Raw genomic sequence first — 22,839 nt, forward strand, 5'->3', positions numbered from 1 at the left:
CTTTCATGAAAGCGTATTGGTTGGGGCTTACAGCCATGATACTTCAAAGTCAGTGGTTGAGAATGCGTTTGATTATCTTCATTGAATGGTGTACAAGGCATATGGGGCGATAGTTCATACAGTCTCTGACATCACCCTTGTCCTTCCAGACAGGCACGATAACATTGGTCAACCAGGCTTCGGCTGCCACCTCTTCATTTATGATCTTTTTGAATAGCCTTGTGAGCATTTACGCATCATGACGTCCAAGGAGCTTCCAGATCTCAGCTGGAATGTCGTCTGGGCCTGTGGCTTTACTATCCTTCATTCTACTGATTGCTGCTTCTGTTTCTGAGGTGGTGATCGATGGGATGGCGTTGAAGACAGGGTATGGGTTGATGGGGAAAATCTTCTTTCCTGATGTTTGTAAAGTACTTGTTTCATCACTGCAGAATTGCCAATGGGTCGCGAAGGAGCTGTTGGTTCCTGTCCTGGATACTTCTGATTTGTCCAATGTCTTGTGTCGATTGATGGTGAGGTTTAGCGACGCAGTAGATCTTGTTTTTGCCTCCAGGCTTGTCAAGGTCTTCATACAGGGCATCATATTGCTCGGCCTTCATTTCGGCCTCCACCTGTTTCTCCAAGGTGTCTTGAGTGCCTTGTATTGTAGGTTGTCACTGTTGAATCACATTTGCTGCCAGGTCTTGTAGGCCGTCTTCTTCTCTTTTAGGACCATTTGAACTTCATCATTCCATCATCACGTCTGTTTGTCAATAAGTCTTCTGCCTGTCTTCATTGTCCCCAGAGTCTCACCAGTGATGTGGATTTCTTTCACTATGTCCTGCCACATGGATTCCATTTGTTGCTTCAGGTCAACGTAAAGTGCCCTGAGGGCATCCATGATCTGGCTCTTGAAGAAGAATACCTTGGTTACTTTGGTTGTAACAAGTGGTTATTTGAGTTATTGTTGCATTTCTATCAGCTCGAACCAGTAAGGCCATACTCCTCTGACCTCTGGCATCAACAAGGCATTTTCACGCAGAGAACTGCCGCTCACTGGATATTTTCCCATTTTTGGACCATTCTCTGTAAGCCCTAGAGATGGTTGTGTGTGAAAATCCCAGCAGATCAGCAGTTTGTGAAGTACTTAGTCTAGCCCGTCTGGCACCAACAACCATGCCATATTCAAAGTCACTTAAATCACCTTTCTTCATTTTGATACTTGGTTTGAACTTCAGCAGGTCATCTTGATAATGTCTATATGCCGAAATGCATTGAATTGCTGCCATGTGATTGGTTGATGAGATATTTGCGCTAACAAGCAGTTGAACAGGTGTAACTCACTCACTCACTCATCAATAAAAACACTATTTCCCATTTAGTTAAAAAGCTGATATTTGGCAGGATGATATCTAAGTTGGTAGGTATCTGCTAAGAAAGGAAATTTCAGTATATCAATATTTAGGGCTAAACCCTCACAACAGAAAAACTAAATACCCCAAATTTTCAAAAATGCCTTGACAGATTTGTTTGAAGTATGGTGATGTTTACAGAAAAAAGAAAATGAGCTGACAAGTGTTTTTTATTCCTTGATATTTGTCAGTAATACAGTTTAGGCCTCACTTTTGCTTCAGCAATGATCATGCGGAGAGATGGGGCATGCAGTTCATGGTAATGAAAGCCATAAACAGAATGCCACCGCTGTACAACTACAAGCTGAAGCTGTAATCGCAAAGAGAAATGAGGCTGTTGCTGAGTGAAAAAAAGTACAACATACTAGCTAAATGGTTCCCCCAGCTAAAAAACAAAAAGGAGGTAGACATTGTTCATAATTCACAATATTTTTCTTCACCTGATCTTTTCTGTACAATGCTTATAATGTTCAGTTCATTCCATGAGACACATAAATGTCAATGCAGTATGTAACAAGTTAAAGGAACCCATGATTCAGTGTATATTGCTTTTGATTTAAAACTTCCAAAACATTGCAACAGTACAAGATTACAGATCAAAGTGTTACATTCAGAACTGAATAAAGCTACCACTTTTACAGGATCTGGTACAGGGTGAAATTATATTCATACCCAAACTTCCCATTGTTTCTACTAATTATGTTTTTGAAATTCACTAAAATTCACAACAAAAGCAACAGCAAAAGGAATGTTTTACTCATGACAATTGTATGTAGCATGTTCAAGAGTAAGATGCTCCAATGAAATAATAATATTAGCCCCTAGGAAAAAAGAAAAAAAACATAAAACTTTATTTGTCCCCAGGGGGAAATCTTTTTTACAGAAGCTATTTAAATAAAAGAAAACTTCTGATTTGATAATCACAGTGCCAGTGAGGCATTATGCAGATGTTTCCTGTCACACATGTGGTGAATAATTAATTGGCTGAAAGTCCTGTGTTAGTGTGTCGGAGAAAAGATATGCAGCATTGTTAATAATGGCACTCAGTTCTGTTTTCTCTGTTTTTCTACTGCCTCCAGGGTGTCCAGAGTTTGTCCTATAACTGAGCTTGCCCTTTTAATTAGCTTATTGATTCGGTAGGCATCTCTTGAAGTGATGTTACCAGTCTGTCAGACCACACAATGTAGAAAATTGCACTGGCCATCACAAAGTTACAGAAGATGTAAAGGATGTCACTTCCTACATTAAAGGAATGCAGTCTCCTAAGGAAAAAGAGTCTGATGTGCCTTTTCTTATGTAGTTCCTCTGTGTTCTGAGAACAGTCCAATATGTCATGATGTGGACCCCCCTAAGTACTTTTAGGAGTGCATCACCTCAACATCCACTCCCAGAATATGACCGGACATAGAAGCTCTTTTGTGCAGACAAAAGTCAATAAAAAGTTCCTTGGTTTTGATGTCTAGGTGCAGACAATTCTCATCCCTTTAATCAATTTACCCCATAAGCACAGAATCATTTGAAAATTTCTTCAACTGACATGACCTAATGTTATGCTTATAGTTATGAGCAATATTCATCAAAAACTAACAGATATCCCAAATTTGAATAATTGATTTAAGAAAGGTGATTATAAGATTTCAGGAAAGCAAGTAAAAAAAAAAAAAAAAAAAAAAACATCATAGGGACACTCTTTGAAAACCATCACAGTTTTCATGGTTAGGTTCCCCTTCAAAGATAAATCAAAGGTATCTAACTGAATAATTCTTGAAATGTCTGACGTAACACAGTCATGTATGCAAAATCATTCCTGATTTCCAATGAAAACTAAAACATTGTATCACCAAAGATATGTCCACAGTACTTTTCATTGTAGTTTATTCCAGTTATTTACATAATTGCTATATAGGTTAAGATATCTCTTATATATATTTCTCTTCTGGTTCGTCCTGTTTCCACTTCAAAACCAGTCCCGCCCACACACAGCCGACACGGCATTTCTCGATTCCTATTCGTCCTCTTCCAAACCCTTCCCCACACTGCCTGTGGCCTCCCATACACCTTGCTATTTTCGTTATGCTGTGACGGTTGTTTCCTAAGCCTTTGTTATAAAATGAACAACAGTATCTTCTCAGTCGACGGGTTTTTGTACAACGTCATCTCTATTCTGGGATCCGGCAACTGCCTGTTCCTATCACTATACTGGCCTGCTGAGCGTAATACATCCAATAAGTACTTGAGGTGCTGCCACGATGGTAAAGTAGCTTTACCACCTTTGTGGGAGCCACCTTTGTCTTTACAAGAGCTGCTTACACAGCAAACATCAGAAGGTAAAAATTATCGTGAACACATTAGAGAATACAACTCTTCACTAGCGTTTGCTTCCATGGGTGCACAGATAACTCAACCTCATGGCCACAAACCATACTGTTTTAAAATACACTGACAAATTTATCACCAAATCTCTCCACTATATGCTAACACTTCTACCTCTCCAGGATATTAACAGTTGAATGTTTTTGACACAGCACAAGCTACTGAAGTACGCTTACAAAATAAAGCAAACTCTGCATGCAGCGAAAATTTACTTCTCCAGCTAGTTTCCATGCTCAGAACCATCAACCCCTTCTCTAAATCATACAAACACATGCATGAAATCGCTTAGTCCAATCCAACAGCATCTGTTCGAATGGTTTTCAAAGAAAACCCTAGGCAGGATTTACAACGATACAATGCCCCGACATGTCACACCGATGTTGCAGCGATTTTCATCGGAGAACATGGCGAACCGCCTGCCGAAAGGGAGATTTACATCTATCCCAGAGGCAACTCCTGTAAACAGATTTCCAGGCTCAATATGAATTGCGATCCTATGTTTTACCCACTTTTATTCCCTTATGGAGACATTGGCTGGCACAAAGATTTACAACGTTTCTGATAAAAGAACCGCCAACTGAATCAGGCTTACTCAATGCCAATTTTACGCATACAGATTATCAATGAGGAATACATTTAGTATTTTGCACTCCAGTGGCAAACTATTCCAATAGTACGTCGTAGATGCGTATGTTAAAACAGAGAGAGCGCGTCTCAGCTATCTCAGATTACATCAACAAGATCTGCGCGTGGAACAATACAAAGGACTGTTAGACGCACTGCAAGCAAAGGCTAAAAATAACAATGTACGTGTAGGCAAAATGATCATATTACCGTCCACATTTCCAGGAAGTCCAAGATACATGCAACAAAACTATCAGGATGCCACGGCCGTAGTACCTAAATTCGGAAAGCCAGATTTATTTATCACTTTCACATGTAATCCTGCTTGGCCGGAAATTCTACATGCACTGTCAGATACCCAAAGACCAGAGCACAGACCTGATATTATAGTACGAGTAGATCTTTGGACACATTATCTGTCGTCTCCACCAAAACACCTATTCACAACTGTGTCTTTCAAGAAGTATTTATTTATTCTTGATTTTTGAGTTCCTTTCTCACCGTTCTCCGTTCCTGTTCATACGCCGCCGTATGCTATGGTGGGCGTCGGCTAGTAGTATACGTATATATTGGCAGCTGCTGATAGGAAGTTATATAGATAGCTGCTCTGTATGTGATATGTTCTAGTAGAGCTGGAAGTGTAAAATAATTTGCACTGTACCACAGTACTCAAAAGCTTTTATAAAATCCAACAGCCTGTGTTCTGTTCAGTGATGAACTTCTACAATTCTGAGTAGGGCTCATTAATCAAATGTGAAGCCAGTAGATGTACCATGCATCTGTAGTACAAATGTAATTTTCTTAGAAGGGCTTTCATTAACAGAGGGAGGTTGCAGTGACACTGATGTTGTTCTATATGCAATAAAGCCAACTGTTTAGATGATCATTAAGTGATGTGTTAGATAAGCTCTGTGTTTTTAGAAGACTGCCATCTATATGTCTTATGTGGTATTGTAGTTCTACATTTATTCATTGGTGTGGGGAATGAATTTAACCTACGTGTCAAATTATACACAAAATATAAGGAGAACAGAACAAGTGACGTGTTAAGTGTTTATTTTTGGTTTACAGATTTGTTTTATTTTATCAAGCAGTATATTTTGCCTGTTGTGAACTATTTGCTTCTGCCATCACGTGACAGATGAAGCTTCAGACTATTCGCTTTGGGCCTCCTCCTTTGGTGATCTCTGCTAAGAGAGCTGAAGACACTGGGGCAAGCTCTGAAGATGATGGCTTGCCTAGGAGTCCTCCTGAAATATCTCCATTTCAAGAGAGCCTGGCACATGGCACCATGATGCGGGTAAATGGTGCTTACTTGATCAACCTTGAGCCTAGCTGCATGAAGCATAATCAAAACAAAAACTTTATCGTACTTCTGCTTAAGTGCTTAATAGCTATTATTTGCTTTAGAAATTGCTGCAATTTAATTTTGCATCTAAAAGCACAGAATGCAATTTTATATGTGCTATAATAATAGAAGTAATAGAGTAAATGTTTAAAATTCTGTTTTCTCATTTTCATCTGGCAGGAAAGTATAAAATGACATTTCATTGACCTCCTGATATCACCCCCATGCTGTAAATCCCTTGCATGTTGGTTCCTATATTTGTACTAACAGGAATGACCAGTGCACATTACCCTGAATGCTTTGCACTTGTAACCCATTGTTTTTCATTTGCCATCATTGACTGAATGTGTTCCTAATTCCATTCCACAGTTCACTGACACATGCAGGCATCTTAGCTCTTTGAGTTTAGCTGGAACAGGCAGTGAAGATGATGAACAGGTAATTCTAATAACATCCTTTGCATCTTTAAAATAATTCTGTGTGTGCTGCATGACTTGTGTTGCAAACGCCAGGTGAGTTTTCATCATAACTGGTAAAATATATTTAATACTTCTTGGCTTCTTTCATTAAAATTACATTTAATATCATTCCCATTTTTTGTTATGGCATTTGCCAGTGTGTAATATTGCTGAATGTGGACTGTGGCAGCCATTATGAACCTCTATTATAATGTGCACATTTGCAGTGTGGAAAATGCAAATAAAAATGGCAGCTGACAACTCCATTAAGTTTCACTCCCTCCAGTAAAAAACAAATCAGTGAGATTACACTGGAATAGGGAACACAAATGTTGGAATACTGGGAAAACACTGTCTGGTCCAATGAATTCTGGTTTCTGCTGATTCAAGCTGATTGGTGGACCAGGATTTGGTGAACACCCCAAAAAAACAAAGGCTCATCCAGTCAGATGTCAAAGTGCAGGCTGGTGGCAGCAAAGTAAGTTGTGTTTTCATGAAATGTATTGGTTCCCAAGATATGGGAAGAGAAGTTTCCAAATGCCACCCAGTATCTGAATGTTTGGTGCTAATGGGTTGCATCCCTTCATAGCATGAATTTAGCCACCTCCAACTTAACCTTTTCAGCAGGCTAATGCTCAGTTCTACAAGAAGAAGAATGATTATATGAATGTGACAATGGGTTGAACTGAATTCAGTGACTTTACTGTGTACCAGTTTTCTGTTCTATCAAGCATTTGACGGACAGCATAGCAGAAGCTGGTCTGCATACGAAACCATCAGCAGCAAATCTGCAACAACTGTGGGGCATGCTGCAGTCAACGTAGGACTCCATTTTTGTTCTAAACTTTTAAACACCTTGCTTAAATCTATAGAATTAAAAATGACAGCTGTTCTTAGAGAAAATGGAAGAAGGACACAGTAATAAACTTAGACACTAAGTATACAGTATATGTTCTGTGGAGAACTGCTACCATGTCCAAGGAGCAGCCTTACCTGCTAGCTGGGCAGATTTTGAGTCTCTGGACAACAGATTAAATATCTTGGGAAATTACATTGCAACCTAAAGAACAGTGCTGCCATATTTACTGGCCAGTATAAATAAGTGATATGTGTGATGCTCAGTATGTTAGCTTATGTCAAGCACCTTGAGCATGGGAAAGGCACTATATAAAAAAATGTATTATTATTATTATGTCCCTTCTATAACCTATTTTCCCTCCAAGCACTGTTCAGGAGAGCCTAACATTTGGACTGTAATAAAATTAAATAAGAAAAATTAAATAGGTAATATGTTAAATTGTCCAGATGTCAAGAATGGTGACTGGAGACAACCACTCCCCAACAATATAAATTATTTTACTTCTTTTACATATCCCACACACTTAGAATAATTTCATTTCAAGCACCAGAACCAAACAGAGGAATGAGAAATTCAACTATTAAACTGGATGAGTAGATAAAGACTTCAATGAGGCTAACTTTGAAGTAACTGAAGAGGCCCACGCAGCATGTGTCACACTCAAGATGAGGTCTGAGCTTGGTTAACATCCCTGTGCACTTAACCTCAACATAAAGAATGATAAGCTTCAATGGTTTATAGATGAAGTTAAGAGATGAGTGGCCATGTGGAACATAAAATATGCAAGATTAACTCCCAACAGTAAGGTGTAAAAAAGATAGCATATCAAATATTGCAAACTATAACTAAAGTGACAGAGTTGGTACATTAGAGAATGCTTATTGGGTCATGTAAGGTATACTTATGAATTTTGAAATTGTTGCCCACAGAAAGAAACTGAAAATTATTTTTATCCTGGAGCAAATAGAAATAGCACTAAATTCCTATCATAGTTCTTCAGTAGAGTCCTTTGAAAATGCTAGAAAAGGAAAACCCAGAATTTGAAACAGTACCTGACCAATGTATATACTGAAATTTCAAGAATTTAAGAAAACTTGCTTTGCTTCATCTAGTAAAAGGGCTTCATGATCTATGACAGCAACTGGGTCAGTATTTTATTCTGATTTTATGTTCAAGTTCAAGTTCAAAGTTTATTGTCATGTGCACAGTAAGGAAACATGTTTCCCTGTACAATTAAATTCTTTCTTTGCTGTCCACACCAAATGACAAAACCACCGTGTAATGATGAACATAAATAATAAGTAGCAGATAGATAATAAGTAACAGAGGCAGCATAAAGTATAAAAACAGAATAGAAATATAAAGTGTAATGTGCAGGTACAGTAGGTGTGTGATGGACACGTCAAATACAGTTGTGTGAGGTAGACAGAATGAGGTGGACCACGGTTATAAACTCCAGTCAGTTATTTAGGAGTCTAATGGCCTTGGGAAAGAAAGAGTTCTTTAGCCTGGAAGTCCTGCATTTCATACTTCTATACCTCCTGCCTGAGGATTGAAGTGTTAACAGTTCATGTTGGGGGTGGGTGGGGTCCCTGAGGATCGAGGCAGTTCTCCTGCGGACTCTGCAGTTGTAGATGCTCTGCAGTGAGGGCAGTGGGGTCCTGGTGATCTTCTTGGCACTCTTTACCTCTCTCTGCAGGCGTTTGTGGTCCATAGCAGTAGTCAAGATGCTCTTAACAATGCAGCTATAAAAGTTGCCGAGGGTCTTGGTCGACATACCAAACTTCCTTAGCCTCCTCAGAAAGTACAGCCGCTTTTGAGCCCTCTTGACCAGCTGTGTGGTGTTAAGTGTCCAAGTGAGGTCCTCACTGATGTAGATGCCCAGGTATTTAATGCTGCTTACCCTCTCCACTTCAAGCCCTTGGATAAACAGTGGCCGGTGAGGTCTCCTTTCCTTCCTCATGTCCGCTATCATTTCCTTTGTCTTGTCTGTGCTGAGGGTGAGGTTGTTGTCCTCACACCATGACGACAGACTGTCCACCTCCCTCCTGTAGGCCGCCTCATCCCCACCAGTGATGTGTCCAATCATCTGCGAACTTTAGGATGATGTTATCTTTGTGGGAGGCGACACAGTCGTGGGTGAACAGGGTGTAGAGAATGGGGCTGAGGATGCATCCCTGTGGGGTGCCTGTGTTTGTGATAATGGTGGCTGAAATCCTATTACCAATCCTGACAGACTGGGGCCTGCCAGTCAGAAAGTCTAGGAGCCAGTCACAGAGGGTGGGGTGCAGGCCAAGTGCAGACAGTTTATGGGTGAGTTCATGGGGGATAACCGTGTTTAAGGCAGAGCTGTAGTCAACAAAGAGCATCCTGATGTAGGAGTCTTTGTTCTCCAGATGGGAGAGGGAATAATGTAGTGCGGCTGTGATGGCATCTGAGGTGGACCTGTTGGGCTGGTAGGCATACTGCAGGGGGTCCAGAGTGTCCGGTATGCTGCTCTGAATGTGGGCCAGCACCACTCTCTCAAAACACTTCATGATGATTGGAGTGAGTGCTACTGGCCTGTAATCATTCAAGCAGGTGGGTGGGCTTTTTTTAGCAAGGGAGACAATGATCATAGTCTTAAAGCAGGACGGAACGATGCTCTGACTGAGGGAAAGGTTAAAGATGGAGCAGAGAACATCAGCCAGCTCGTTGCCACATGTTCTGAGAGCCCACCCAGGGATGTTGTCTGGTCCAGCTGCCTTACGGGGGTTGATCTTCCTTAGTGCTTTGTGTACCTGACCTGAAGAGACTGTTGGGGGAGGGGAGGGGATTGTGTGGTCCAGGTGTGTGTGTGTCTCCACTCTGTGCTGTTGCTGGAGGTCTCAAAGAGCAGAAACTGAAGGAAAAGGGCATCTTATAATGGAGTTAAGCAATGACTATGTAATTCAAGAGTACTCTATAGCCTTATGTCTCCTGCTAGACTGAAAATGAGGACTGAAAATCATACATGCATGTTTTAAACACCTTAAGAACATCTTGAAATTGTATCATTCAGAGTGAATAAAGTATAACCAGTGAGATAGATAGAAACTGTAAGCATCATTTTCTTGGCATAAAGATGAATTGGTTTTTTTTCTCTGGTTTTGTTAGGAATGACATGTGCTAATTCTTATTCCAACTGCATCAAACTACGCTGTGAACCATTCCATTGTGCACCAGTGATCACAGTTGATGATGCCCATCCTGTTGCCAAAGTAGTTACCCTCCAAACCTACTGAATGTTCACTTTTATATCCTGCCTATGAAAATCATGGACAGGAGAGGAGGCAATATGCACCCAATGCCCACATTCAATTGTCTTGAAGTAACACCAAGCATGCAAATACAACTCTTGCTCCACATATACAGGGACGTAATGCCACATCACTGACACTGGAACCCCATACACCTGTAACACCTTCCACAAGATACCATGATGTAAACTCTTTTTTTTTTTCCTAGTTAACAAAACTAATGTAGATTGGAATTAGAAAACTTTGCCTTCCAGGATCCTCGAGTCATACAGCGTGATAATTGCTTGTGAGCAGTGACATCTCATTTACATGTGAATAATAACATGGTTTTCTTTTACTGCCTTTGTTAAATACAGAAGTGAGACATTAAATCAAATACACCACATCATTAATGGCAGGACTTTACCTGTTACAAAGAAATACATTTAAAAAATGAAGTTTAACAGCCTGCGATTTGTTATTTCGTTTTTGAAACCTTTGAAAAAATATAATATAATTAAGAAACTAGTGAATAGACTTATATTTGTATTGCACCTTGAATAGGCCACATACCCCCTTGCAGTTGATTATTTTACCCAACTATTATTTTAAGAAATTGCTAAACATTTTTGTCCTCTCCTTCTCTCCTGCAGTAGGTTCACTATAGTTAGTGATGTTAGTCATGTGTTATTGTTTCTGTTGCTTTTTTTCACTTTTCAGCTCTCTTCTCAGCCTTCATCAAGACCCCTCTCTCCAATCAGCAAGTCACACTCCAGGCCCTCCACTCCTGTCTCTCCTTCCCATCAGACCTCTGACAGATATACCTCACCAGCTGTGGACTTCAGTTCCCCTCCTCAGTCTTCTGCATGTTTAGATAACTCTGCGGCTAGGCACCGACTTTCAGTAAAGCCAAGAAATCAGCGAGCTGCTGCTAAGGGAAGGAGGCCACCAACTGTAAGTCCATAATTCTGAAAATCTGCACAGTAACAACTACTTTGGCTGTTTCAGAAGAACTAAAACTATACAAAGATTAAACACAGTGTTTCTTTCTAAATAGGCTTCTAAGAAGCATTCCTATATTTAAAAAAAAAAAAAGTCAAAGGGAGAGGAATAAGAAAGTAGAACTGGGAAAAATGCAGAGAGATCATTAGGTTTACTGAGGAAGAACTATGTATATTAAAAATCAAATATTACAGTTACATGGTACCAAAAATATGGAACCAAATTTCTGTGGAACATTTTTTAAATATTTATTTAGACATTGATTTGCAATATTAACTTGTAAAGCCAAGCATAGATTAAAATTACCAAGAGACCAAGGGTTGTACAGAAAAAGAATCAGCTCAACATTTGTTTGCACAACACGATGTTCGGATAATATTACACGGAAATGAAAAATAACTTTTGAAATCAAACATAACAAACATTGATGTGTGATAAAAGGAATATGCAGGAATATGCAGGAAATTGATGGAAGTCGGTGGAATGTAATACATTTTATAAATAGGGTGTGGTAGCAAGCATAAATGCAATAGAAATGATTTTAAAAAATGAAAAATGGTGAAAGACTGCATAATAAAAGATATGGCAAACGAAAAATAGAAATGAAAGATGTATCATTATAAGAAGGAACAATTGTGAAGAACCAGGGCAACTAAAAACGCTTTTACCCTACATGATCCCCTAAATTGATTGAATTGACAGATAATAACAATGTATTTACATACAAGCATTTGCATTAACATGTCCTCATCACCAATGTAACGGCCATTTTCCAAGTTCACCCAGGTTAACTGAAAATCTTCTTCCCTCTGTTCTCCACAGTCCTGGGCCATCTTTTGGGATGAGATCCATTCTTTAGATATTTTCTGAAACCATGTTCAGCCACTTCTTTTTCAGGCCTCTCTCTGGACCTCATCCTCTCCACCTCCATCATGGTGTAGGTCTTCATCCAAACATCTTCTGTACATCCTCAAACCACAAATAAGAGTAAGATATACTTAAAAAAAAAAAAAAACAACAAACTCTGTGTGTTTGTTCCCCACCCAACAACAAGAGCAATGCAAATAGAGAGTCCTATCTAAACAAGTCTATTGAATAGAAAGAAATAGCCAGTAGAGTAATTTCACAGAGCATGTTTTCCTTTTTAATTATATAAATAAGTTCTGAAAAGGTTTTGAAGAGATACTCCTGGAATCTGATTGTTTTCAATTTTGAAATAATATATTAGAGTTAAGCAGATGTCACATTGCACGACTTTTTGTAGTGGGGTAGGTCAGATTTGCTGATCACAGTCACTGATCTTGTCGCTGCACCATGTCAAATTATCCTACTGAAAATCACCGCCCATGTCATATTTACCGACTGATCACCAATCTTCCATTACAGTCATGTTCGCCTCTTTATCTGACAGAGTGGCACTGCACGAAGGGTTAGCAATTGCAACAAGTTCAGCAGCAGTCTCTGCCCTTTATTGATTTTTGCCTATTCTGTTATGGTATGTAAAATACAAGGCATCAGGCAGATGAGCTTCTCTTCTGTTTGTGAGCTTCACAGCTCCTGTGCTGCCTGAAGGAGCGGGTGCTGTACCAGCACAATACAAAGGCTTAGTAGCTGTGATGCATTCAGCTACAGTCTACCCTTTTTTTCTTTTTTCCTTTCTGTTTTAGTACATAATATATGAGACATTAGACAGATGAGCTTCTTTTCTGTTTGTGAAGTTCAAAACACATGTAGCTTATTCCTCGTCACTAAATTCTATGCATTGTACTTTCAGCTAAATGCTCACTGGTTCTCAAAACTCTCACTCAAAGAGCCAGCCCTGCCGACCAAAGAGAAAATCAAACCACTTTGATTTTATCCTATCCAGGCGCAGACCAGTTGGTCTCAGATATTGGATATGTCACATTAAATGATCGGCTTCAAGAAACAGTGTCACCGACTGCCTCCCGCTGGCTAAGATTATATAAATGAAGACTACAATTGAAAATCGCTAGAAAAGTCTTCAAATGTGACATAGGCTTTGGAGGAAATGGGTTAGGATTCTTCTAATTGAGCAAAATCGATCTAATGCATGAAGTGTGGTACAGAATATTACAATCAAAGTTTAATAGCACACTTGCGGCCCATCTGGTATTACTTCACATATTTATGTTAAGGCATTACAAGGATATCCAACAAGTAAAACTTTTTTTGTCCAAAATGGTTTAATTGTAGGACATTCTTAAACAATTGACCTGGTGGTGAAGGTGCTTGATGACATTGCTCACAAGTTGGATCTGTCCTTAGGTATATTTTTGACAATTTTACATGAGATACATATGTGATTGATGAAATGTTTTTATTTGAATTATGGTGTTTTTAGCTCATATAGAACTACAATGTATTTTATAAATGTCTGAATTCAATTCATTTTCTCATATTTTTACTGTAATTTGAAAGATTCCTTTTAAAATCATTCCTAACATTAGTAAAAGTTAAATTTCTTCACTTTTTTTTTATACTGTATATATTTTGGAGATGCTACCTGAGTCTTCATCTACACTAGCCTGTATGCTTCAGAAATGCAAATTAGTAAAAAATGCAGGAAATTTGTGTAAATTTCTAATTTGCACATAAAGAGAAAACATTTTTATCTGGAAGCTTGAATTTGGAGCTTAATTATTCAAAAGATTCAAATACATTATCAATATAAGGATCTCTAAAACTTGCAATCTTGAGCATCTTTCATAGATTAAATATTGCATAGGTTAAAGAAGGCTAAAATAGGTGATTATCATATAAGGGGTGACAGATAAACGCTTCTCTTTCTTAAAATGTGTCCTACATTGGTCCCATATCTTTAATAAATAGTGAACTACAGGATTAGTGTTAACTGGAACACAGAGATAAGCATACAGACATTTTAAATGGCACTTCTTTTCCACTGCAATCCAAGCAGGTTTTGTTCTGCCACCCAAAGGTAAAGACTGATACTGTATTATTTTGAATGAAAGATGAGGGGATGAAACATAGTCAAAAGCCAGGTTAAGTTCAATACCAAGAAAATCAAATAAACTGTGACATCTAACCCTAAACACTAAACCAAAGTTCTTCATCAAGAGTAAACACATGCAGATAAATGTTAACTTGAAAAAGGAAAACTCCACTAACCGTCCTTTACAAACTGTATCTGCAGCCTCTGACAACCAAGACGTGTTCAGTACTGAAATTTATACTTTTGACCTGGTGTTGTCATGTGTCAGACACTTCCTGTTGGCCTTGCCTAGCAACAGCATAGCAATAGTCAAAAAAATTCCTCAAAATGGCAGCACCCAAAAGGAAAAAAAATAGGCGTTACTTGACGGCTGCAAATTTTTTACATTATGAAAATTAATCTAAAACAAAAAAAAAAACAAATGTCAAAAATAGATTCCCTGGGCCTGCATCACGCCCAGGAACTGCTCCTGCCACACTACAACGCCCCCTCCTTTAGCAGTGATTATTTATTTAAAAACTGGCCATCCATTTAGAGCTGCAGACCCGCTATGTCACACAACCATACATCTGTATATGAGTTGTGTCACTGTTAATTGATAATTAAGCAGTAGAGGTGGTTTAACTTAATATAGTATGTCACATTTTATATTTGAAACAGTAAATAATTTTTTCAGATTTAGATAATATTCTTTATTTAGATTCTGTTAATGATTATTTACTAATGATTATTTGCAATACTAGCATAAAAGAAGTTAGAAAAGCACTTTCTGGATGATTTACATTTGTTTTCTATTTTGCTCTTTAGACCCCACACAGACCTCGTTCAGAAAGTTTGAATGAACTTGACTTAAACCTTCTAGAAAAGGAAGAGGATGATGAACAAGAAATTTCACAAGAAATAGTCAGATGCAATTCCTACTCCTGTCAGGTCCCCAGGACGGAGAGTCTCACAGCCTTGCTCCCCAAGTGGTCACCTTTTGAGCAGGTATCAGACACATTGACAGAGAAGTCAACTGAACAAGTGGAAGACTGGGATGTGAAGACCGGTGCAGCATTTGTGTTTAATCAGCCATCACAACTTTTAAAGAGGAAGGACTCAATACCTAATAATGCCTTATGTTCCGATTATCAGGAATCCTGTTCAACTTCAGACTTAAATCGTACAGCTGAGGCACACAAATCAGAAGCAAGCTTGACCAAACTTGAAATGTCACCTTTAAAAGTTACAGGCTTACGAAAGGGTTTACTTGAAGAACTTCTGAAATCAGATGCACAAGCCACTATGGTAGCAAATACAGCAGAAAGTAATAGCAGTCCCCTTAAATCTGTTGCAAGAGATGTATCATCTAAAACAAACAACATGGCTAGAAATGCACTTGATCAAGGCAGGACAACACAATCTATTCCTGACTCCAAGGAGTTGCCCTCAACTGTTTCAAGGACAATGAATAGTTTGCCTTTGAAAGTCTCTTCAAAAGGCTCAAATCAGCCCTATCCCGAGAAAGACCATGCTAATGTTCTTTCAGACATTTCAAAAAAGAATTTTGAGCAAATTTTGTCTGGAAGAAATAACACCATGTCATTACCCAGAGATATAAATACTGAGAAAGCAAAACAGTCACCCCAGTCACCCTTTGAAAAAAAGAATAGTGGTTCATTCAGATGCTTTTCTATATCATCTGCATGGGATCGGCCTAGGGCTTGCAGTTTTACTGCGGTGGAAAGTTTAGAGCGCAAAATAGATAAAATTGGTTTTGTCAAGACGACCTTTCATAGTGGGCAATATTCCATTCGTAAAAAAGAAGAGTCAAAAAGGGAGAAGGAGGTGTCTGTGCTTGATTCAGAGATAAAAACCTGTACAAAAGAAGCAGAACAGAACCTTACAGCAACAGAAGTCACACAGGACAGACAGCTGCCAAACTTGTCCATGTCACCTGTTGCAAAGCCATCTGGTGTCGTAACAGAAAGCGGTGGTACTATACCTCATGAGGGAGCGGAGGAAGAGAAATCACCCTTTGGGATTAAACTGCGATCAACTTCCTTGTCTTTGAGATATAGAGGAGAAGCTCGTTCTGAATTTAAAGTGAAACGCTACAGCGCAGAAGTTTGCACAATGGTAGACAAAGAAGACAATATTATAGGAAAAGAAGGGAAGGAAGATTCACTTGAGGCTAAAGGAAGTCCCCAAAAGGACACCGCGAGAATAAAAGTCAAACCATCTGAACAACTGCATGCTAAACCACCTCTTCCTAGGAAACCTCCATTTGAAAACATTGAATCAACAAATTCTACCCCCAAAATTGAGAGGAAAAATTGGGAAAAAGTGACCACATATCCAAAAAGTACTGGTAAGAAGATTTTCATGTGCTGAAGGTTAATTTTTCTTGTGTCCCAGTTAAAAAAGGAGTGAAATATTTGGGTGGAAGACGTGCATTGTGATGGTGCATTGTTGTTGTTACAATAATTTTGACTCACATAGAAGTGGTATATTTTTCATAGTAACTAAATTATAAAAAATGTGTAAGCTTTAGCTTATTTACTAATACAGACAGTTGCTATAGAGCTTCATTAGATAAGAAGTAGAAGATCATTTTTGTCACACCAAGGAGAAATACTTTTAAGGAAACTTGTACCTTAAGAGTCTAAATTGGAATCAACAGATTTAGAACATGGATGGATGTATGATATGGAATAGTTTGACTTTTGGATCTCACATTGAGAAACGCCTCAAAGCAGATGTGTGAAATATCCAGGTAAAACAAGAACCTCTTTCCTTTTCATTACATTTCAAAGTAGTACAAAACACAAGCACCTCAGACGTGGCCTACAATGTACAGTAGATAACCATAAGGGAAGAGTAGCCCCTCTGTTGTGATTGTTTCTTTTAAATATTATTTTTCAAGCTTTTATGGTGTTCTTGTAAGGAATGATTTTTTATTAAGTAAAATTTGATTCTATTATTAGTTTTAAGTTTTGGTTTCACTTTGACCTTGTTTAATTTTTTTACTACCTTTTTTTCTTCATTTTCACAACACCATTTTATTCACCATCACATGACGGTATCACCAGTACCAAGGCTGTCACAACTTTTGGTATAAACTGGTACATTTTCAGCCAGGATTCCCTCTGGCTGGGATTCAAATTCCTTCTTATGTGCTCTTTGTTCATTTTTTATTTTTTTTGCATATATTAATATTGTTAATCATTTATTTTCAACTAGTCTATATATCTTCTGCTATGTTCTGTGCATCTGTGTGTGGTTCCCCAAGAGGCAGGTCCTCCAGCCTATCGCCATCAAGAGGCTGCAGTCACTTACGGTACATTGAATACTCTTGGTGGGTCCAGTGAGTTGTAATGATTTTTTTGTGCTTTTGTGTATTTTTTGGATTTTTTGTCCATCAGTGCATCTTGTGGTTGGTTCCCCAAGAGGCAGGGCCTTCAGCCTATCGTCATCAAGAGGCTGCAGTCCCTTAAGGTTCATTGAATGGTGTTGGTGGGTCCAGTGAGCTGTAGTGATTTTTTTGTGCTTTTGTGTATTTTTTGGATTTTTTTTGTCCATCAGGCACCCTCAAGACACATGGAAGAATCACAGTCAGGAGTCATTGCCAAAAAATCCTTCTGACAATTAAAATATCCAGCCATCTCAGTCTGAGGAAACCAAAATGTTAAATAGGATGAACAGGGTGAAAATATATTTTGTGTGTGGCTATCTGAGTGTTACTGCTGTCTGCAACAAATGAAAGATTTCACCCATGGGGATCAGCAGACAAGTAGGAAAAACACAAGACTACAAATGCCTAGGTAGGGCAAGTTTGTTGTACAGACAAATAGGCTGATACAATTGCAGATTTGTGTAGAGATGGCAGATGGCACAGATAAGATGGTAACGAGAGCAGCAGCCACAACAAACTGGGACTGGTATGTTGTCCAGATAAACAGGATATGACAGTTACTAGTTTGTTGTGTTCAGCTGCCACACAGATAAATGGGCAAAGAGCAGGCAATGAAGCCAAAAAAATTTGGCTCAACAGAAATGAAATCAATGTGACTCTGGAAAGCTGCTTTGCCAGTTCAGCAGGGCTTTATCACTGACATTTGTACAAAGCTGCAGTTCCCTAGAAACTGGACTGCTGCTGTTAAACAAGACTTAAGGCAGTTTGCACCAGGCAGACATCATAACAGGTTAACATTAATATTGATTGGAACAGATCACCATGTTCAGGTAAATATTTACAGGCTTTCACTCTGCTAGCTATTTGCTGAGATCTGTTCTAAATAATTAAAATCACGGTCTGATTTCACTTATAAATGTTTGTCCAATGTGGCACACACCACTTTATAAAGATATTTAGTCACACTTAAGCATGAATTGATATGAACACAGCGGTAAAGAAGAAGGGTAGATATCTCCTAATTATTGTAAAATTTTTCTTCACCATGTTAACAGGACTCACACCAAGTAACCTTTTCAATTAAGTATCACCATGCTACAAGGACAAACCAAACACACACTCGGAGCAAATCAATATTCAACACTATCTAATTCTGAAAGAATTTTACTTTCTTTTCCTTGCTCAACTGTCTAGTCTCATCTCAAGTTTCCACTTACAGTAGTTTGGTCTAAGCTTGAGGCATCACAGTGCACAATAACTTCCTTAACAGTAGAACTGTGCCAATATCAAACACCCCACTGCAGCCACTACATGCTGGTTTCATGGTTGCCCAGCATTGTACTGTATCTGCTGCCACAAGATATCAGCACCCAGAGTAAATGTCAGTTAGGGCAAAACGTGACAAAAATAATACTAATTCATTCCTGGCTTGTGTACTGTTTTTGCTACGGGCATCTACTAAGACATGCATGTTAAACTGAACATAACATAGACAGGACAGCAGCCACTATCAGGCAGAATCCAGACAATATGAATTTGTAATAAACTTATTTCTAGATCATCCTGTCCTGATTAAGTCTGGTAATATCTATTTGGCATTTACAGAGCAGGCATTGTGTCATGTTTTCTCAAGGTATTGTGCCTATACTATTTAAATAGGGATTTACTTCTCATTCAAAACCAACAGTGCAATGTTTAATATGAAAAGTCTCTGCTGTCAGAAAAATGATTAAAAGGAAATTTATTTACAATTTTTGGCTATCAAAAGTCTCGCAGAAGCAAAAGGAAAATGTAGAATTTTTATAGTGTGTCAGAAATCTATTACAATAGAAAATGGAATAATACTAGACTTTGTATATAAAATCATTTATGAATATAAATATATACTATTTCTACAAAATATAATTATCAATCTGCAGTGCACATATATCTGAATCATAATATCTAGAAATAAAAACAAAATCACATTTAATGATAATTTTTGCTGAAATGTTGTATATTTTATCAAACAATTTACAAATTGCGAATTAAAACGGATAAACAAAAAACAAAATATATTTTTGCCAAGTATTATTAATAGCACAACATAATACAATATAATTATATACTGTAATGATAGTGCAATAAAATTCTCAAACACATACACAACATAGTAGTATATTTAGAATAGCCAATACCCATAGAAACAGCCACAAGCAGAACATGCACACCTAACACACAACAGCAGAGACCCAGGACTCAATCTTCATGGGCCAGGGAGTGCTAGCCCCTCCACCACCAAGCCGTGTTTAAATAATCTTAAACATAAATATATAAAACAAATCAGTTATTAATGTATCTCAAGTAAAACAAACTGCCTTTAAACAGATGATGGTGTCAGGGCAACAACTTTATTTTAACTGTGGATGGACTTTTTATCTATGCTACCATGCTGTTATTGATTCCAGGGTTCAAATCTCTGCCCACACACTCTGTACATTTTAAAAAGCTTAATCTGAGGCAGAGGTTGGGGGCATGCACTGATTACAGCGCGTTGCTACACCCAGCACACAATGAACCCACCCGTATTGGGATCCGAGTGCAACCATGCAACGGGTGACACCTCAGCACCACACTGAACAGTGTGAGGTTTTTTTCAGTGGCTGGAATGCCAATCCTGCCACCAATGCCCATGTTATCCCTCTAAATTGGAGGACCTGCTTGCAGGGCTGAATGCAGATTACTGTCATACCCAGTATGAAGCAATTGCAGGTTGAGGGCCTTGCTAAGCATTTATTTAATGGCAAAGTTTGTAAAATGTAAAACAGGCAGTGTAGACAGAAGCACCTGCAGTGTAAAGACGTAGTCCTTTGTTTTCTTTTTCTTCAGTTTTTTTTTTCCAGTACATTAGGAAACACATTTGAATTGGCCTGATGAAGACTGTGCTTACATTTCATAGAAAAACAGCCCTGCATCCAGGAATACAATTTGGTTTTGTTACTGTGTCTTTTATCAATGACCAAGTTGTTTTACCTACTGGAGATTTGGCACTCTTAGAATCAACCCCCTTTGTGGTTATTTTTTCACTTTAACACCCATTGGTATTTGCAAAATTATTTATTCCATAGCAAATCACTTAGTAGTGACTCTTGAGGCCAAAAGAGGACACTCTCAAGCAAATTTTAAACTTAGAGTAATACTACTAAAGCCCATGTAATGAAAAAGGTGATTTATTAACTTAAGGAAATAAATACACAAAGGGGTAAGTAATACAAAAGGAGTTATAGAAACAATAAAAGCCTGTTCCTCCCAGGGCTGAAATCATACACATAAAATAATGCTACCTAATACAGGTACTACCTGTGGGGTTGTTGGTGCATTTACCCCCATTGATAACTACAACACTACACTCCTTAGCTTCCAAACTCTTAAACCACACCAGCCTTTCTACTGTGTACCCAACAACAAGATGTGGCCTTAAGAAGTCCTTTACAAAGTCCAAGCACATCCAGATGTAGCCATAGGGGTACTTTAGGGGTAGAACTTAGCATAAAAGTCCCGAGGTCTTGTTCCAACTTGTTTTTGTTTCCTGCTGGACCCAGAATTTATCAGTTTTAACCATGTACATGCTAGCTGAGCTGAGAACTGAGCAAGACTTGTTCACAGATCAAAGCTTAAATAAAATGCTTACTCATGGTAAAAATTACATTTCACAGTTCTCCCATTTTTGCTCTCTAGAACAACAACCAAGTAATCTGCATTAGCATAAAGAAGTTCTAGTGATAAGGCAACATAACCAAAATTAGAAGAGGGAATAGATGTATTCACCATTACATTGTGACAGAAGGCAAGATAACTTGCGTAGCACATTTAAAAAATACAGTAACATAACAAGATTATAGTAACAATAGCTATTGAAATAACAAATACCGCTTTTAGCCAAGTTGGAGAAAAAGAAAGGGAATCAGTAAACCAGTCAACATTCAGTCCTGATGTCCAATCAGGGGTAGAAACTGGATCAGCTGCATGAAGGCCTGTACTGGATATGTCGTTAAACTGCATCCAACCCTGTAATCAGTCCTCCAACTTGCAAAGAAATCATGGGGGTTGGTGGCAGGATTGGCACTCCAGCAAACATAAAAAAAAAACTTCTGCAGTTCTGAGACGATAGACAGGACACCTTTTCTGCTCTCCACGGGAGTAGCTCTGCTACATCTGCCCATAGGAAGGCTGATTGCATTATGAAGGGGATGGGGGAAAGCACCTCAGGAGCCTCACCCACCCGGGATGGTCAAAACCAATGGAAAGCCAATGGGGTCAGGCCTGTTAGGGATCGGAACTGGTGGGTTGCTGAGGCATCGCCCGCAGTACAGCAGCACTTGGATCCCAATTTGAGGCAGCCAATCTGGGTAGATGCGTGGAATGTCTTGTCACTCTGGTATGATGAACATCTTCCTCTGCTGTCAGAGGAGTTTCATAAATTGCATTTCAGTGGTGGCACTCTCTGAGGTGCGCAGACCTGAGACTGGCCAGATCTCTCTAGGCGGGTACACCTTTTATTTGTCTGGTCGCTCTGATGGCTGTCATACTCAGGGAGAAAGTGTTCTTGTGGCAGATCTGTTACTTCCGATGGTGTCCAATGTCACTCCTTTCAATGAGTGTATTATGGTACTCAGATTAAGGCACTCTCTGGGTGCCTTGTCTGTTGTCTGAGTGTATGCTCTGACCACTGTGAGTGATGTCTCGGTGAGGGAGACATTTAATTCGCAACTTCACTTTGTGTTTAACAGGTGCACATGAGCTGTGACACTCATCTGGTCATGGGTGACTTCAATGCGACCACTGGAACTAACAGGGCTAGCTATAAGGATTGCGTCGGTCCCCAGGGGTCTAGTGACCATGGTGAAAGTGGCTTCATGTTCCTTGACTTTGCTACTGATCGCTGGATCCTGGTTCCAGTGCCCTGAGCCGCATCATTGGACTTTTACTCCAATACTGGTGGTGCTGTGTAGGAGATTGATCACATCTACAGACTACAGGGTCTACAGAAGTTCCCAGTTGGTGAATTCTGACCACGGACTTGTTGTTAATACTCTGAAGATCCAGCTTAAGTCCAGTAGGCTACTACCTACTAGGAAAATGAGGCTCGTCCTGGCCAGACTCCAAGATCAGGCTGTTTC

The 22,839-nt window shown here is 39.0% G+C and overlaps 1 protein-coding gene across 6 annotated transcripts in view; it reads left to right on the forward strand.

Annotated features, from left to right (window-relative positions):
• LOC114650783 (CRACD-like protein) overlaps window positions 1-22,839 on the forward strand; it is a 166,281-nt gene that overhangs the window by 128,596 nt on the left and 14,846 nt on the right. For 4 of the 6 annotated variants that reach the window (XM_051927147.1, XM_051927146.1, XM_051927149.1 and 1 more), the window contains exons 6-9: window positions 5,530-5,688; window positions 6,106-6,174; window positions 11,031-11,264; window positions 15,094-16,636. In XM_051927147.1, the coding sequence (XP_051783107.1) occupies window positions 5,530-5,688; window positions 6,106-6,174; window positions 11,031-11,264; window positions 15,094-16,636 (2,005 nt within the window). The remainder of the gene's footprint in view (window positions 1-5,529; window positions 5,689-6,105; window positions 6,175-11,030; window positions 11,265-15,093; window positions 16,637-22,839) is intronic. The other 2 variants (XM_051927150.1, XM_051927151.1) reach the window with 2 other exon arrangements.

The sequence above is a fragment of the Erpetoichthys calabaricus genome, chromosome 4 (assembly GCF_900747795.2).
Source record: "Erpetoichthys calabaricus chromosome 4, fErpCal1.3, whole genome shotgun sequence".
NCBI lineage: Eukaryota > Metazoa > Chordata > Cladistia > Polypteriformes > Polypteridae > Erpetoichthys > Erpetoichthys calabaricus.